Genomic DNA, 21,019 nt, shown 5'->3' on the forward strand with positions numbered 1-21,019 from the left:
ATGTAATGCTAATTAATAGTCATAGATTATGTTATATATATATATATATATATATATATATATATATATTCTCATTTAGGCACACACGCACGCACAGATACACATATACACCCACACACTATATATATATATATATATATATATATACAGATAGCAAAAAAGTACGCACTTTTAATTTTTTGCAAAAATTGCAAATTTAAGCTAAATTTAATGTAACTGTTTAAACAAACTATAACTCATCTTATTTACCTTTTATTCTTCTATAATTTATCCTGTACATATTTGTATTTTGATTGAAATATTCTAGCGTCTACGTCAATGTAAGGAAAAGAAAATGTCCTCACAATAGAAGTCGTTATTTAAATGCAACTTTATGACATTAATGTAACACAAATACAACACAGTGGACTAGTGAACTGCAATTTGACCGCCTGCAATCTTTTGGAAATTCCTTAAATTAGGCCGCATCAATAATCTGGGGAAATTGAAATTTTATCATCGCGTAGCTTGATGTAATGCCATACGTTTTCGATAAAATTGAGGTTTATAGATTTTGCGGGCCAATGCAAACACAGAATAGCATGCTCTTCCAGGAACCTCTTGACATTGCCAGCTGTGTTAATAGGAGCATTATCCTGCATGAAGATGGGATTATCATCCAAATTCTGACCAAAGTAGGGTGGAAAATAATCAGTCAACATATTAATGTACTTTGTCGAATTAATTCGATCTTATAAGCGAACTATAGGCCCTGGACCATTGGTACTAATAATATGCCACACAAAGACTTAACCTCCACCACCTTGCAGCATTGGAACTGAGTACCTAGGATTAAATTTTCCGTCTTCCCTCCGAAGGGCGTACTGCCTAGCCTATTGACCTTGCTTTAATCGCTAAAAAGCACTTTTGACCAATATTAAGAGTCATGATTTTCATTGCATCTCATGAAGTCCAGACGGCGCTTTCAGTTCTTTACAGAAATCATTGGCGTGCGTCTTGCAACATATCCTCGCACATTAAATTCCTTTAATCTGTTCTTTACAGTACAAAGAGCAATTTTTACAAGATTGCACTGTTGCTGGATTGGGGGGCGTTTAAAATCTGTTTCTTGGGCTGTGGATCTTGATAGCATTGTCTTCCCTGTTAGAATAACTCTAGTACGACCAGATTTAGGAACGACCAGATTTAGGGTCATCACCAACACTGTAGGTGTTTTGGTGCTTTTTCACAGTCTTTCGTACTGTTTTCTCCTCACATTTTAATGTGCGGCCGATTACTCAATTGGATAAAATAGAAAGATGGAGATTAAAGAGCTCCTGTCGATCACTAAAAGAAAGGCGTGGCATATGGACTAAATGTTACGTTGTATAACCTGGAACAACAACAAATACGATTAGAGATGCGTTGTTGCCTGTAGGTGGATATTTTAAACTGATAAAGGGGCGATATTTAAGCTGGTTTTAAGCGAATTTGTTGCTGCGACTTTCTCGTTCTCTCCTCAATTTGAAGTTATTTTTTTTAATTGACATTAACACTAGAATATTTTAATTAAAAGTCAAATATGAACAGGTAACGTTATCGAGGAATAAAAGGCGAATCAAATGAGGTATAGGGTGTTTGGAAAATTAGTTTAAATTTAGCTTGGATTTGCAGTTTTTTTGTTTTGTTTTTTTAATTACAAGTGCGCACCTTCTTTTTGCCGGCACTGTATATATATATATGCATGTAAATGAAATATTAATCCTGAGTGAATTATTTTTAATCAACAGGTATGTCCGTATTTATGAAAGTTGGTGGCAATATAAAAACACAGGAATAGTGAGAGTAAATATGATAAATAAACAATCGTAAACGATATCATAATAAACAGAATATTTTTTTAATGTACGAGATGGTAAACCATTTTTGATAATTTGGTAATAACTCTCATTTAAAAGAAAAAAAAGCGGAACATGAGCCGTCAAACGAATGAAAACCAAGAATAGGTTCCAGACGGACATGATACGCCATCTTGGATACTTGTATGTTTAATATAAATATTGAGCCGTAAGTCACATATTTAAGAATTTGAAATGTGATACAAGTTTGGAAACCTCAGTAGAATTAAAAAAAAAAAAACATTTGTAACCCAAATGCTATTTTTGATTGTTTTCTTGCTTCATTTTTTCTCTCGTTATTCCAAATGTCTTTAGTATTTAGCAAAGTTAAAATACCAACACTCACCCACATAATACATACATACATACATACATACATACATACATACAGGCAGACGGACACGTATGCATAGATATATATATATATATATATATATATATATATATATATATATATCATAATATAAAGCTGAATGTGTGTGTATGTGTGTCTGGTCACGTATAGGCTCCTATATAGTTTACTATTAAAAAAAAAAATGATTACATATAATGATAGAACGTGTATCGATACAGAGGAATGGGTATGTTTGATCTGGCAGGACGGTGGTTCATTAAAATTGTGGGGGTCTGCATTCGCGCCTGGTCACAAAGTATGGAAATAAAAAAAAATTAAATTAAAAAAACAACGTTTACAAGTGTTTTTGATATAGATATACATAAAAATACTTTGATAAATATGTTTTAACTTAAATAGGGATGGTATAATAAAATTGTGGGGTTTGCGTTCGCGCCTGGCCTCCATATAATGGAAATAGGCACAAACTTTAATAAATACTTTTCATATCTATCTGCGTAAGTATACTTTGATAATTATGTTTCAGTTTGAAGAAATATGGTATAATAAAATTATGAGGTGTTCGTTTGCGCCTGACTTCCATAGAATGGAAATATATCACAAAGTTTAACAAGGTTTTAATATAGATCCACAGAATATTCTGATAAGTCTTTCAGTGTGAACAGGTATAGGGTGTATCTATTTTATTTTTACTTTCATCATATTTTGCTTTGGTTTTGATACCCCAAATTCGAAGCTATCTCTTTACAACCTTTCCTTTTCATAGATTGTCATACTTTCATAAATCAGAGTCCATTTACTATACGTTTCTTTATTTTGTTTTTACTTTCATCATATTTTGCTTGGTTTTGACACCCCCGAATTCGAAGCTATCTCTTTACAACTCTTGCTTTTTATAACCTATGATACTTTCATAAATCAGAGTCCATTTTCTGCAGGCTGTTTTAGAACCCAGTCAACGACGGGTACTTTTGCTAGGATATATGTATATATATATATATATATATATATATATATATATATATATATATATATATATATATAATCTCTTTATTATGCAAACGTGTAATATATATATATATATATATATATATATATATATATATATAATGATTAGTTTTTCGGGAAAAAGATAGCCAGCAGAGTTCTCAATTAAAAGGAAAATCCGAAATATAAGAGCGTATTTATATTTTGTATTTTATGTACAGAAAGTTTTTAGATGAGACAAGTCATTAGTACCGTCGGTTTCAAGTCTGATAATTAGGACCGTTTAAGTTCTTTTCAGCCAATACTCATCTGTATCGGAGTATTGTCCAAAGAGAGCTTGATATGAAGATCTTAAATGGTCCTAAATATTGAGCTAGAGGTAAAAATAACTTGTCTCATCTGACAACTTTCTGTACAGAAAATAATATATATATATATATATATATATATATATATATATATATACTGCATTTTGTATTATTTAGACGTTTCTCTTCTTTTGGTGGATAGCGTTTAGCTTCGAAATGCCATGGCGCAAAAGTATTTTTTTTAGATTTTACATTTTCCTTTCCTGATTGTTCTGATAATACAATAATGGTTAGAGAGGCTTCATGTAATATGACTGTTATTCCTCAAGTTTCATTTAATATAAGAATCATTTTCGCTTTCATTTTCATACAACACTAAGTACAATGACGATCTCCGTTATTTTCGTCCAAATTCGAATCCTTTTTTTCAATTTTCACCAGTTTTAGGCAAATAGATTTACTGCTGTACAAACCTGAGTCTCCTCCTCAACCGCCTAGGCCTACATCCGGAGTGCCAATTGCAGTGCATCTGAAGACTTAGAAGACAATTTCCTTGTTAGACAGAATGTTGCCATCACACACGCACACACACAGACTCACCCACGCGCGCATATATATATATATATATATATATATATATATATATATATATATATATATATATATATATGTAATAAAATGGAGGTGGAAGGACCTGGATACTCAACGTTTCGCCCGATTTATGCGGGCTTCTTCAAGAGGGATGGTCATTGAAGAAGCCCGCATAAATCGGGCGAAACGTTGAGTATCCAGGTCCTTCCACCTCCATTTTATTTCATATCGTCGGATTTAATCCAGCTCAACAATCATATATATATATATATATATATATATATATATATATATATATATATATATATATATATGCATATATACATATGTATGTATATATATGTATATACTTTGGGTTAATTGCGCCAATTCTGTATAAATTGCGCCAACTAATTAAAAATGCTCTTTGGTAACGATGTATATAAAGAGCACTTTTTTTAGTAGGTCCAATTACCCCTGGATTTAGCGCAATTACCGCAAAGCTCGGTATATATATATATATATATATATATATATATATATATATATATATATATATATATATATATATATATGATATTGTCAAATGTTGGCACAGGATTTAAAGGTTTGTATAGAAAAGGCATGAAATCTAAATGTGATCAATACTCCAATAATTAGAGCAATAATAATAATAATAATAATAATAATAATAATAATAATAACATTCTTATTTTATATCGATCACACCGACATGCCAACGTTTCAACACAACGTTCTCTTCAGCGCAACACGAAGAAGGAACAAAATAAATGAATTAGAGTTAAACATTCACGCAACGAATATTTTGTCTTTGTCAAATGATTCATTACTTTCATACTGAAAGAAAAAAAATATCTTAATTTTAATGAATGAATATTTCTGTATAGATGAGCACTTGATTAGTGTGTGCTTATCTTCTTTACCTCACTTGCATTTTATTGATGTTATAATTGACTAATTATCGATTATTTGTTTGGGCACAAAAAATCTAAATAGCATGCTTTTAAAAAGTAAAGTGTGGGATGATAGTCGAGCGCGACCAGAAGGCTCCCTTTTTACATGTTACAACACCTAAGCGTCGGAGGAGATCGCCAATTTTTCCCTAGTATATTTCATTTATCCTAAATTGTTAACTCTTTCATCACTCTGTTGCAGATACTGTCGGTGATAAATTGTAAGATAGCAATCCCTGTCATGGACATGCGTCAGAAGCAGAGATCTGTCATTGGATTCGTATATGCAGAAAAGAAATTGAACCTCTCAAAGTTCACTGGCGCCTGTTGAATGTTTATGAAATCAATGCAGTTGGTATCAGCACATTGGTTCGTCAATTTTATCGTCAGGGAGGTCAGAATTCTGTATTTTCTCTCGTGTGATCTCATTCGAAGTTCTGCTCCATTTTTCAAACTTTGAGTAATGGTAGCAATATAATAATACCTTCTTTTGTGCAACTGTCCAGGCTTGGATTTTTAGGCCTCATCTGTTTCCTTTTTTTTTTTTTTGTAGTTGCACATGATGGTTTGGGGCCAGGATCTAATTCACGATCTGTTGGCTGATCCAAGTGGACCTCTGTCATGGTAGTACCATTATCTAAGGTAAGAGGGTTCACACCTTCAAATACCTTTTCTCGTCTGGTGTGTGAACGAGTAAAGGGACGTTTTTTATCCTGGGCGACGGTCAGCCAGTATGGATTATTTTGGTATTCATTTTCATTTTATTTCCTCATTGTCAGCGGCTTTTTATTTAATATTCAAAGCTGGCCTCTATAAATAGAGGGGTTTCCCCAATCTGCAACCTGGGGACGCTCTGTATTGCTTGAGGATACAGAACAACAAAAAATTGAACCTCTAAACGTTCACTGGCGCCTGTTGAATGTGTATGAAATCAATGCAGTTGGTATGAGTACATGGGTTCGTCAATTTCAGAGTGGCGACAGATGTGAGTGACAAAGCTCACTTTGGGCTTTTATAACCAAGGAATTATTCATTGTTCGTAAAATTGATTTGAGAATAGTGATGACTATATAGAAAAATATATGTTCAGGTTTTACAGGATTCTGTCATTTCTTAATTCCTTGTTATGAAAACAGAAATTGGAGCTTTCCCTATAAGAAACCATTTATTTATGCTAAATGAGGGTTGTAAAATAACCAAATGTAATAAAAGAGACCTTGAAAAAATTATATTCAAAATAATTGAATTATAACATTAAATCTACTATCAAGCCTCTGTGTTCAGTCGTGTCTATTTTTTTTTCGAATTATTCAAAAACTATTTTTCTTTTTCTCTTTAATTCAGTTATATTTCTTGAAAACTAATAGTTTTTTTTTTAACACACGTTCAATCCTCATAAAGCGTATCGCAAGGGCTACAAATTTTAACTCACGTTCAATCCTCATAAAGCGTATCGTAAGGGCTACACTTTGGGACCATGCATTAGGAAAGATTAACAAGATATCAGTTACATCTAAACTTATGCATATCAGTATCGTCAGTGAAGCAGGTAGCAGGAAGGGAATTCCAAATCTAGCTGTTCGAGGGGATACACTATTAGAGTAGAATGCTTTCTGTCATTAGTAGTGAAGTGGTGTGATTTGGTTGCTAAGCGAGTTTTGTATGTCGAGGGGGCACAAGTGAAATGAGTTCATCAGAAAACATTCCATTAAAATACTTGCAAAACACGTAGAGGGATGTAATATTGCGGCGATGAGACATTTAAGGCTACAATACTGTTCCCACGTGAGAATATCCTGTACCGTCGCCCATGCATGGAGTATTATTCTCTTAGTTGACAAAGCGAGACCCATTAGATTGAAGACTTTTCTTTTGGACCCTATCGAAGTGAGAGAGAATACTAGATGTGAGAACAATACTCCGTGCATGGGAGAATGGTGACTTCGTAGAGGGGCAGGATATTCTCAGGTGGGAAGAGTACGCTAGCAGAATACAGGGAACCTACCTCCCTTGAAGAAATCTTCCTCAATGATTTTGTTCCAGTTTATAGGTCCTGTGAATGTTAAGCCAAGGAATTTGAAGAAAGACTTATCAAGAAGCGTTTTGTCACTGATATCGGTGGTTAGAGAGGCTTCATGTAATTACTAAAGGACAGCAGCTTAGTCTTACTAGCATTAAATGTACCCATCCATTTAAGGCTCCATTCATTTACAGTGTGGATGCCATTTTCTACCGATTCTGCCATTGTCTTTGATTTGTGTACATCTGTTTCTCCCCTGTGCTTGATTAATATATGAGATTCATAGATATTCAAGTATGTGATCAATATTCACATTTATAACTAAAATGTTGACTTAGCCAATGAGTAAAGAACATTATCTTTCTTCTCCTCAATCGGCCAATTAACTATTTTATCTAATATATAAAAGGTAAAATGTGTGTTTGTTTGTTGCGTCTGCTAAAACTTTCGACAGACACGTCGGAACCTGATCAGACCGGCATCGTTTTCAAGCCCGACAAATATCGAAAAATTGGCCAACAATATTAATTACTTCACCCTCAACTGGGCAGTTTTCTACAAGGAGGGGTCGATTCTTTTGCGTCACTATTTTCGCAAGTCATCGTATCGGTTGGATGGACTACGCTTAATTTCAACGTTCGGAACTTCCGGTCGGGCGATGGAGACATCGGTTAATACGTCATGGTTTCTAAACCTTTTTTTCTCCTTCGCGTTACGGGTTCAAACCTGCCTGTTTATTACCACTGCTGTTTTTACCCCCGTCGCTACCCCGCTACTACAACAGGGGTTCCTTACTACATCACATAAACACCCGGGCAACGCCGGACCCCCCTCACTAGTATTATATATTTCTTATGACCTTTCAGTCTTGACTGATTCCAGGCGTAGAGTTTATCTGGTCTAATAAAGTATCTTGCTAATTGCTGTTATATTAAGAGAAATTGCGCCATTCCTCGTATGAGTCAAAATATTATTTGTAGATCTTATTAGGGCTCCGAATAATATGTTATTTTTAATAGTTGGCCTTGTTTTACGACCAAAACGAAGTATCATCATGCCCAGATTCTTTTGACAAACCTTTGAACATAGCGACTGAAGACATTCGACAATGTTGTCTAGCAAGTGTTACGACTTGATTACTTCAGGCACATAAATATTCATAATTGATATTTGAATTTTTAAGAAATTTGGATAAAATATTACTTGCGGTTTAAAATCTTCACAACTCTTTACGTTTTTTAAATATCACATTTTAAGCTGTTTATATCTAACAATATGCAAATAAAACCAATGTCATTGTAATAGCATCAGTTATAGTTTTAAACATTTTACTTAAATCACTTAATGATATAATGATATCGTAATAATTCGGTTCAATTTTTAAAATCAAATTTAATTAAATTAATTATTTGATAATAAAATATATGTAATGCAGTTTTGAAAGAAAAATGCTGTAACAGAAAAAAACGTATATTAAGACCCAGAAAATACGTGGGAGCACAGCGAGCTATATATAGAAAAATTTCACATTTGATATGCTTTGGCATGTTGGTGTTAGCAATATAAGTATATTATCATCATTGCAATTGTTAGTATTGTTATTATTATTATATATATATATATTTATTTATTTATATAAGAAATACATATAATGTATGTCGTTTGGTAAGATTTATATCACATATATTTACAGCTTTTTCGTTCGCGTTTTCTGTCCTTATTTATGTCCATGTAACTTAAATATTCAATTGTTTATTTGTGTGAAGTTTGTGGTATCGTTTTTTTATTTTTAGTTGGTGTTTTTATTTGTTTGTTTTGTGTGTGATTTGTTTCGTCTTGTGCTGAAGTGCGTGGAATATTTCTGATTTCTTTTTTTTTTCTTTTTTTCGTTTTTTCCTGTTTCTTTCATTTTTTTTATATTTTTTTGGTTTTTGGAGATGCCGGTTTCGTAGTCGTGTTCGCAAGTGACTTCCACAGCGTGAATTTTCGGCAGTAAAGAATGGAGAACTACGCAAACTCCCTTCTTCATTGGTACGTTTCAGTTTGTTCTTTCTCTGGAGCGAGGCCATATTTAGTTATTTTTTATTTAAAAAAAAAGTTGTTCAAAAATTGGCAGACATCTTGTTTTTTTTTAATAACAGTCACTGTCCAACCATATTTGTTAAAACCACAGTAACTTCATGAAATAAATTTTTTGTTAAAAAATCATCATTTTTTAATATTTTTAACTCAGGATATTTTTTAAAAAAATTTTTCGATGATTTTAATAATCAATTATTATATAATGTCCCAGTATAATATTTCATGATAAAATTGAAATTATATATATAATATAGCAAAACATATACGAAGATTTGACTTTCGCTATAATGTAACATCTTAATCGAATGCAGAAGATGCGAATTCAATTATACATAGGTGAACAGTTTTGTTAGGTAAGCGGTTCTTGTATATTCGATTAAAAACCCTATATGCTTTAATTTAATAAATGAACAAAAAGTATTGATGATCATAATAATAATAATAATAATAATAATAATAATAATAATAATAATAATAATAATATAAAGCATATATAAATAATATAATAAAGTACGTTTTTTATAAGACCTTACAAAGTTTCACATGGAGAATTTTACAGAAGATAACTAAAAAGTTTTAAATTCTTACTTTATATATATATATATATATATATATATATATACATGTATATATATATATATATATATATATATATATACATGTATATATATATATATATATGATGTTTTTTAGCAATCAAATCTAAACTCAAATGAGGGCGAAACTCGAGTCTTGGACTTCCGGTTTCTTGGCATTAATGGCTCTTGTGAGTTACGATATTGCTCAACTCTGAAAGTAATTTCATATATATATATATATATATATATACACGTATATATATATATATATATATATATATATCAGCTCGTTTTTTTTAAGTTCGTCTTTGTTTCTGTTTAGTAAATATGGCAGCGTTACATATTGGTAATCTTTATTTACTAAAAGTAAGACGTACATTCTGGCTGATGGAATTGCCCAAGTGTCTAACATATTTACCAGGGTCTTCCTTTGATAGCAAGATTCATTTTTGTTTTATAATAAATAACGCTTTCACTTAATTTTATTATAGTTATATAATATAGACCTATCTTACGAGTTACATACAAACAGTATATTGCATATTTCAACTGCATAAGACGGGCCACCTTAATTTGTATTTGACCTATTAAACCTTAACAAATATTAGCCAGTGATTTTTTGTTTTGTTTTTTGGTTTCAAATAACAGTACGTCCTAGTTGCTAGTTTATTATTAAATACATATTAGTCGATCAGCCCATAATATAAACTTTGCCTTTATTTAATATGGATGATTAAAAGTAAAGTTTATCGGGGAAAGCAAGGAAATATAAGTTGGTTTACTCCACTTTCTTCTGGGCTGTTTGGTTATGATTAATTGCACGCAACAAACGACTCGGCGTTTGTTCCACTTCTTTAAATATTGGTATTCCTGTTATCGTATTGATATACACACAAACATATGTACATATATATTGATATAAAAAGCTTTTTATTTATATACATGTATTTAAATGTATATATATATATATGCGTCTATTAATTAGATATATATATATATGCGTGTATGTTTGCATCTAATTTTTGTATATATATATATATATATATATATATATATATATATATATATATATATATATATGTGTGTATGTGTGTGTGTAAATGGAAACATTTCGTTATTCTTTCATAGTTGATCAGATAGTGCTTCTTAATTAACATATTTTTCTCTTCGTATTCCATATCGATTTAAACATTCCATCTGAATGATTATATCAACAAACAAATTAACTTTAATTATTTTATATAGACACACTCTTATATAGTCGTACATTACGTAAATAAATTACATGCATATATATATGCATACATTAAGTATGTTTATCCATATAATGTATATAGATATCGAGACATCTATCTTCTATAAAGACATATATCTAATATATATACGTGTATATATGTGTACATATTTATATGCATATATATGTTTATGTAAAACTATGGGCATATACTCAATATATATATATTTATATAATCTATATAAATAACGATACATATTTACATATACACGTATTATCAAATATATATGTATATACAGGTGTATATATACATGTATATATGTGTGTGTGTGTGTGCGTGTGTGTGTGTGTGTATGAATGCATATGCTGGAATAAGAGTAAATTTCCGAATTTGTGAAATTATTGAAAACAGTAACATACCTTCATGAGAAATAACCTTCTTAACGCATCGATACAATTTCTATCTTTTACACAGAACTATTGAGAGCTATTTCCTCTTTAAATCCATTACATATATAATAAGGATAGATTAATTCATATCGAAACGTCATATGAAATTTATATTTCGTATGAGATATGTGTGCCAGTTTGTATTATTCATAAATAACCTGTATATATATATATATATATATATATATATATATATATATATATACATATATATATATATATATATGTATTGTTTTAATATAGTTGACAAGATATAATGTCTCTTCAACTTAAAATAAAATATTATAGATTCTCTGACTTTTTTCGTTTTCTCATGGTCATTTCTGTTTTATAATGGTTTTCGATTTATAAATCTTTGCCTACATAATTACTTTGGCCATCGTTCATATCGAAAATCCAATGAATCTTCACATTTTCTGGCATAATTTCTGATTATGTATTTTATCATCTAAATTAGTATATGAATTTATAATATAAATTATTTCAATTGAATCATTTTAATTAAATCATAATAATTAACAGTATTACGTTTACTTTACCAGATTCAGCATAGTATTACTTATATAAAATTATGTTAGTTATACTTTTATAAGTATAATATTATAAAAATAATATCACAAGCCTTACCCAGACGATAAAAAATTAATTTATAATATTAACACTCAATTTTAATAAGTAATCACATATTTGTAGGAATTACTGTATATAATATTTTTATCATGCATTACTCAATCATAATAGTCAATTATATAATAATACTGTGATCCAAAAATAAATTAATAATGATTGATATTAATATAATATTGGTATTCTTATATGTGTCACAATATTCGGTTTTAATAAGTTATACAATGATTGTATTATTCAAAAAATATGTTATATTATGATAAACTGTTTCATAGTATAATTACATTATAATAACTATTATAACAAATGTAACAATTGTTTATAACACTTAATATTGTATAATATGAAATTAGCTTTCATATATCAATAGTAATTAAAATAATTATTAGCATTCAACAGGCATAATTGTCATTACAACAATAGTATAATATAACAATTTTTTTTTAAATTATAGGACCCTCTAAATAAATTATTAGCATATTATTATATTATAATAACATAATAAAACAGTTCTATAATTTAATTATAACCAGAAATATTACTATAGATATTTATGTAGTTACTAATTCTTATAAAGTAATTATTCGTGATAATGATTTAAAATCGAGTAATAAAATACTTCATTGAAATAATTAATATTTTGTAATCAAATTGTATTATCATATTTTGATAGTTTCCATAATAAAATAATACCATTCAATTATCTATATATTATTATTTGTATTTGCTTCGACCGTTATCATGTCGTGCACCCCTTAAAAGGAAATGTTCAGTACTCCAAATAAATCTTATCACCCCGTTAAAGAAAAGTGGAATATTCCAAATAAATATTCTCTAATCAACAAAAAAATTAATGTTGGGTTTAACGCAAAAATAATGAAAATTATTTGTTTTCCTTGGCATTCGGGCCAAGATAAAAGTGTAGTGTCTGTTTTTCAGATTGCTACATATAAATTTCTTGTTATAATTATTTTATTATAATACTTTGCGAAATAATAATAATTGTTATTACAATATTTATATTCATCATTTATTATGAATATTAATATTATAGTCTCTATGGTGATAACTTACTTTTGCATTATAATAATTATTATAATATTAAAATACATTATTTTGAATGAGATTATCGGTTATATTACAATAATAATAAGTGATGTATTATTTCTATTTATACATAAATAAATAATTTAATTTATGCTATTCTATAACAAAGATAAGTAATAATCGAATACTAGTTATATAAAAATATAATTTTACATCTATCTAATTATTCAAATGTTTTAGATCGATCATATGCTACTATAATTAAGATTAAATGTTTATTATATTATATATAAAAACAAATTTTATATATATAATTATTATTACATTATTGCGGTATAATATTAATTAAATTAAAATATATAATAATGCAATACTATTATTAAATCATAAGGTGTATTATAATATCACTATTCATATGTTTAATATTAACATTGTAATAAGCAATATATTATATTACAATGATAATATTATTATATTAAACGTGTATCGGAATCATAAGATGACAGTATATTTTATAATAAATAATAGTTTTATTAAGATATAATTTTAATATCATGAAATTATAAGCATTAATATCATACTTTAATATTATGCTATTATAATCGGTGTATTATAATAATATTGTCAACAATTTATTATTAAAATAAAATCTATATCGCTTATTGTGTATATTTTAATGCAATTATTATTTTTCATATCATTATAATTCTTTTAATAATAATGATAATAATAATAATAATAGTAATGCTAATACTACTAATACTACTACTAATAATAATAGTAATAATAATAATATACCAATTAATAGTCTAATAATAATAGTATGCAACGATAATATTTCATTGCAAACCTATTATTATATCAAATAGTATCATGAAATAATTTAATAATATTCTATAATAATGATACATATTATAAGGCAATTATTATTTTTACTATTATTTAAATTCTTTTATAATAATAATTATAATAATAATAAAAATATATAAATGAATAGTATAATAATAATATTATCTTATGACAATATTTTATTATAAATCTATTATTATATCCAAATAATATGAAATAATTTAATAATGTTTGATAATATAAAATATGCCTTTATCATTAAAAGGATGCAGAATAATTATTATCCAACCATACTAAATTATACTAAAACTCTTATATGTAATTTTGGTAATTATTTTTATACGGGAAGCATTTCCTTATAATAATGCTTATTTCTGTTTATCTTAATATAAATTCGCTAGTCTTTGAACTTCTGCCTTTAACTGAGGTGTTTTGTTCTTCTCCGTGTTCTTTCTGGAATGCTATAAAGTCCTTTCCCTTGCGAAGACCATCATTATCCAAAAGAATCAGTGAACATTGTAAACATGGTCGGTCTCCAAGATTAGCACCGGTCTCTGATGGGGGCATCACCATATTGTTTTCCTCTCTTCTTCTTCTTCACATGTAATATCACTCAGTCACTGCACCATCCATTGTCTCACGTTAATAATGCATATGGAGGATACCGAGCAGTCTCAGGGCGTGCCGGAATTCGTATTTTTCGATTACTTTATTAGCTGTAACAGAAAAGAAAAGACAAAGCAGTTAAATACTGATAAATTAAGCAATTGGAATAAAATAACATATATGCTTAATTGCCCCAAATAACTGGGGCGAAAAGACAAGACTCTTCAGCCAGAGAGTAAGCTTAGTGGGAGAGACGTCGTAGAGAACAAACAAAATTTACATATACTGACAGCGGAAGCAGGGACTACGGTCGTCTTGTATAAACCTATACACATACTATATATATATATATATATATATATATATATATATATATATATATATATATATATATATATATATATATGACAATTAAGCTACACAGAATATTCCGCGTTTCATCCACGCTCGGATTCGTCAGGGTTATATCAATTTAAGTGATTAAATGAAGTAGTCATATATATATATATATATATATATATATATATATATATATATATATATATATATATATATATATATATATTACAGATTGGACGATTCCAGTATTTTCCCGATTCCGATACAATCACTGATTCCGTACTAAATTCCCAATCCCGAAACAATTACCAATTCCGATTGCGATTCTTTATAAATCTCTAATTTACTATACTGTTGCATTTTTCTGCGACTACAGTAGAAACACACACGTTAACTGCACAGATATTTTCCTAAATGTAAAATATATATATATATATATATATATATATATATATATATATATATATATATATATATATATATATATACTGGGGGTTTTTTATTCAAAAGTAATGGACTAATGAATTCAACGAGGTTGTTAGATAGTGTTCAATAAAAAGAGCTAATAATACTTGTTTATTGTTATATAAACATGTTCACATCCTGCTGCTACAAATAGCCACTTGTTTCAATTAAACAACAGATATCATCAGGCAGCGACTTGACTATTCAAAAGTTCAATGAATAATTATTATAGGTTATTCATTGAAACTTTGAATAGTCAAGTCGCTGCCTGATGATATCTGTTGTCTGATTGAAACAAGTGGCTATTTGTAGCAGCAGGATGTGAACATGTTTATATAACAATAAACAAGTATATATATATATATATATATATATATATATATATATATATATATATATATATATATATATAGTGTAATAATGAGAATTTTCGCGTTTAAAATATAAATTTCCTTAGTTGGTCATGTATTAATTTTCCAAATATCGCGATGAGCATATTGTTTTGGATTGCGACGAATAAATCTGCAAAGTTATATGTTTGCTGCATATTTAGTTACGTACTTATCAGATGTTTACTTAAGAGAAACTTAAGAAAGCCACAAATTTAGAAAACTTACATAAAGCAACATACAATCAATACGGCCTGCTGTCCCTTTTTATTTCCAAAGATTACGGTTTTCACCAATAAATAAATGACAGATACGTTTATTTTTGCAGAAAAACTCGTTATTATAATGTCAATATCTAATTTTCTCCTACATATAATCGTCAGAAACCCGCCCCCAGATATCTTTGCTTGGGAAAACTACGTGACAATATTATGCCAGAAGAAAAGAGAAAACAATCATAGAAGACCTGTAATATATGCTCTGTTTTTATATTAAACAAACATTAGGCTTCTGAGTAAACAGGACTGGTATACACAAAGATGATATATAATTAAAAACATATTTTATAAAAAAAGAAACAAATATAAATCTATGTATATATATATATATATATATATATATATATATATATATATATATATATATATATATATATATATATATATATATACATAAGAAGGTTTCCAAAACACACCATTTATTCTGCCCAACCAGATCAGAGGGGATTGAAGATACCGACGGCATGAAACAGTTCGAAAACAACCTCGTTAGAAGCGGGGTTTTTTAATCGGATTTCTGGAAAATGTGCACTAATCATCACGGTTACTATGTAGAAAAATTAATTGCGAGGACACAAAAGGTCGCTTGTTTTTATAGTACTGCTGCCGTCTTCCTAACTCCTCAGAATTCTAAGTAAAAAAAATAGCTTCATTTTTAAAACGAGCCTTCTATGACAAAGAACGTTCTAGACACTACAATATAGCTATTGTTAATCGCTTACAAAAAGGGAATTGAAAATGGGGTGGACTGGGCAATAACTTTTCGAGCACAAAACTGCCCCTCACTTTTCAGGTATCACACTCTTCTTTGGAACTCTTAAACTTTTTGAGCTGAAAAACTTGAATCTTTACTTTTGAATCGATTCTCGTATATATATATATATATATATATATATATGGTCCCCCCTCGCCAAACTTTCACAAGAAACACTCGTCTAGCTGTAAACACTATCAATAATTCCCCCCCACTCTTTATCTATGCCTAAACCTAAACGTAGATTCCATGAACAAATCTTCTTTCTTAGAACTGCACGCATGTGGAATTGTTTTCCGTTTTCCTGCTTTCCGGCTGACTACAATATGGTTGTGTTCAAGTCTAACGTAAATAAGTTCTTGATGAGCCGTTCCATATAAGTTATCAAATTTACCAAATTTTCATTACTAATGACTACTATATTGACCAATTTCTACTGTACACTCTTTAACCCTTATCCTTAAGTGGCCTCTTGGCCTTGATAATGTGGTGATGCCTATGTAAAATATATATACTAGCATTTTATCCCGGCGTTGCCCGAGTGTTTGGAAGTGTATGTTAAGAAAAAAATAAACGAGGCGGTCAATTTTTTAAAACTTTGACACCTATCATGACTCATTAACCTTTATTGTTCTTGGCTCAAATCAAGTTATTATGTTAGATCCATGTCAGAGGAACATATATCTAAATTTTCAAATGTTTAGACCTAAAATTGTTGGAGGAGTTTGGTAGAGTTCTCCAAGGTAAAAACGTTGAACTTTGACCCCTTAACAGCCAAATTTCTGACCGAAAACGGATTACGAAGATTTTCTCAAATTTCCATACCATATATATCAAATTTCGAAGCATGAAGTCTTAAAATCGGACAAGATATTGTGTAAGGAAATGTTCACAGACAGACTGACACACACACACACTTTCACTTATATATATATATATATATATATATATATATATATATATATATATATATATAAATATATATATTTTAAATAGAATACTAGGCGGAAGTTTCTCGAGAGCTCTTTCGGCTATCATCTCGTCAGGAGTAAAGCGATAGCAATCTTACGAGATGATAGGCGAAAGAGCTCTCGAGAGACTTCCGCCTAGTATTTTATTTAAAACTATATACAAATTCTGTACCTCTAAACATTTATTTAAATATATATATATATATATATATATATATATATATGCGTGTGTGAGTGCTGTGTGGGGGTGTTGTGTGTGTGGGGGGGGTGAATTGATGCATTGTCCAGCCTTCCAAACATTTATAGTCATCGAAATCGGCGAAGTTTTCTATCTTTTAATTAAATCGGTCGATTGCCGTCTAACGTCCGGGGCACCCCCGAAGTGTATCAGGCAGAGAAACATGCTACATGTCTCCTCGAAATGACTTAGTCCAAAATACATTGTAGTCCCTATTGCACAGAAGGAATTTTGCTGTCGTTTTTTTTTTATTATCTATAAATAATGGCGTCACTAAAAGTTTAAAATACAAAAGTCAAGTATCACGGATTAATTGTGCTCTACTCAGAAACGTCTATGTCGAACCTGCCCTGTCTTATAAAATAGCACGTGTTTACTTTGTGGAATTAATTTTAAGCTACTTTATTTAAAGTTTTACTTACACAAGTCATGTATCACGGTTCAATTGTTGTAATCGCATATATAGCATCCTCTATGCCCCCTTTAATACAAATATCTATATATTAGCATATTAATGCTAATTTTCTTCGATCGTTATGATCCTAACATCCCTTAAAAGCAAAGTGGACTATGCCAAATGACTAATAAACATTGGGTTTTAATAAAGCATAAAGATTGTTTCCGCTGGTTAGAAAAAATAGCTATACTCTGATTGGATGAGAAAAAACCTAATCACATCCCAATTGGATAAAAGAAATCTTGCTTACCAATAAAAACTTTTTATAATATATATTACTTGGATGTTTTTGCATCTATGGTACTGCATTATTTATTTATAATACAAGTTAATTTTTTACCATATTTTTTCTTTTATTAAATTGTTAGATGAAAGTACAAAATAAGTTAAATTGCTAGATGAAAGTACAAAATAGTTTAAATTGTTATATGAAAGTACAAAATAGTGAAAATTGTTAGATGAAAGTACAAAATAATTAAAATTGTTAGATGAAAGTACAAAATAATTAAAATTGTTATATGAAAGTACAAAATAATTAAAATTGTTAGATGAAAGTATAAAATAATTAAAATTGTTAGATGAAAGTATAAAATAATTAAAATTGTTTGATAAAAGTACAAAATAGTAAAAATTGTCAGATGAAAGTACAAAATAGTTAAAATTGTTAGATGCAAGTATAAAATAATTAAAATTGTTAGATGAAAGTACAAAATAGTTAAAATTGTTAGATGAAAGTACAAAATAGTTAAAATTGTTAGATGAAAGTACAAAATAATTAAAATTGTTAGATGAAAGTACAAACTAGTTTAAATTGTTAGATGAAAGTACAAAATAATTAAAATTGTTAGATGAAAGTACAAAATAGTTAAAATTGTTAGATGAAAGTATAAAATAATTAAAATTGTTAATTTAAAGTTTAACATACACAGGTCAAGTATCAGGGTTCAATTGTGACAATTGCATATATCGGATCCTCTTTAACACAAATTTATATATATATATATATATATATATATATATATATATATATATATATTAAAAAGCAAATTTGCTTCGACCGTTATCATCTAAACATCCCTTAAAAACGAAGTTGAATATTCCAAATGGATAATAAACATTATTATAAAGATTATAGTCGGTGGTCAGAAAAAAATAGCGACATTTCGATTGAATAAAAGAAATCCTGCTTACAAACAAAAACTTTAAAAATATATGTATTTTGGGGGGGTGTTGTGCGTCTATGATACTGCACTAGTTTTTTTTTAGTATTTACAAGTTAAATTAAATATTTACCATATTTTTGTTTATTAAATTGTTAGATGAAATCATATAATAGTTAAAATTGTTTCATTAAAGTACAAAATAGTTACAAAACGCCCTCGCTTCCTAATAAAGGAAAGTTGTTGTTGTTGTTTTTTATAAACTTATCTATAAATAATGGCTTCACTTAAAGTTTAAAATGCATAAGTTAACCATCACGGGTTAATAATCAGAAAAGTCTATGAAAGTATCACGAATGGCTTTCTAAATAACGTTTATTTTTTTCAGTGCGGTAACATAAATGCAAAAGTACCATCATTGTTTGATACTTATATTTCGCTGCTTTCCAGCTCATCAGAATATATTGAGTCTACAATGCACACACACACAAACACACATTCACACACACATACGTACATATATACATACATACATACATATATATGTGTGTGTGTGTGTGTGTGTGTGTGTGTGTGTGTGTGTGTGACTACTTCATTTAATCACATAAATTAATACATAGGAAGAGCAAGGTAGTAAGTTAGAAAAATGTATATGGCAATTAAAGTACACAGGATATTCCGCGTTTTATCCACACTAGGATTCGTCAGGCTTATGCATGCATATATATATATATATATATATATATATATATATATATATATATATAGCACTAATCCGTATGAGAGAAGATTACATAGTGCAGTCAGATTCGGCTTGAATCCAGTTTGCGTCTCGTTGTTCTTGTCTTCTTTTTGTGTGTTTTCTTTTTTTGTTTTGTTTTTGTTTTTGTTTTTGTTGTTTTAATGTTTATCTGCCCTCAATATCTCTCTTTCTCTCTCTGGTTCTTTCACTCCGTCTCGTTCTGTTTTTCTAGCTTACTCAAGGGCCTATCATAGTGATCACTCTCGGTGGTAATTGGCCCCAGTCCAAATGACTTTCACATCCGATACGGCGCATCGGAGCGAGCGGGGGGTGGGGGTGATTCTAAACGTCTATAAACGCCGACTTGACCAGTTATTCGACATTGCCGACAACCTTAAGCACAGCGCGATGAGTCACTAGTAAGACACCACGTCTAGGTTTTTCGATTTTCTTTTCCAACTTTCCCTCTCTCAACAATTCCCGTCGTAAAGAAAATGGCCCCATAAATGTATTCGTTGATATGAGCACGGCAACAAGGAAACTGCACGTTATATATTTGTTCGTGATTTTTATTAGAGGAGGTGGCAGTTGTACGGGAGGTTCTGACGCCGAGAGTAGACTCAGCGTTATGGGTTCGATTTCTCTCGGATCTAGTTTACCAT

At 29.4% G+C, this 21,019-nt stretch overlaps 1 protein-coding gene across 3 annotated transcripts in view; it reads right to left on the reverse strand.

Annotated features, from left to right (window-relative positions):
* Window positions 1-4,765: 4,765 nt before the first annotated feature.
* Window positions 4,766-21,019, reverse strand: part of LOC145266521 (uncharacterized) — an 870,907-nt gene continuing 854,653 nt past the window's right edge. The window contains exon 4 of one of the 3 annotated variants that reach the window (XM_080122275.1): window positions 4,766-14,674. In XM_080122275.1, coding sequence (XP_079978401.1) covers window positions 14,601-14,674 — 74 coding nt within the window. In that variant the 3' untranslated portion in view covers window positions 4,766-14,600. The remainder of the gene's footprint in view (window positions 14,675-21,019) is intronic. The other 2 variants (XM_080122277.1, XM_080122276.1) reach the window with 2 other exon arrangements.

The sequence above is a fragment of the Euprymna scolopes genome, chromosome 41 (genome assembly GCF_053919585.1).
Source record: "Euprymna scolopes isolate OS-2025 chromosome 41, ASM5391958v1, whole genome shotgun sequence".
In the NCBI taxonomy this organism is placed as follows: domain Eukaryota; kingdom Metazoa; phylum Mollusca; class Cephalopoda; order Sepiida; family Sepiolidae; genus Euprymna; species Euprymna scolopes.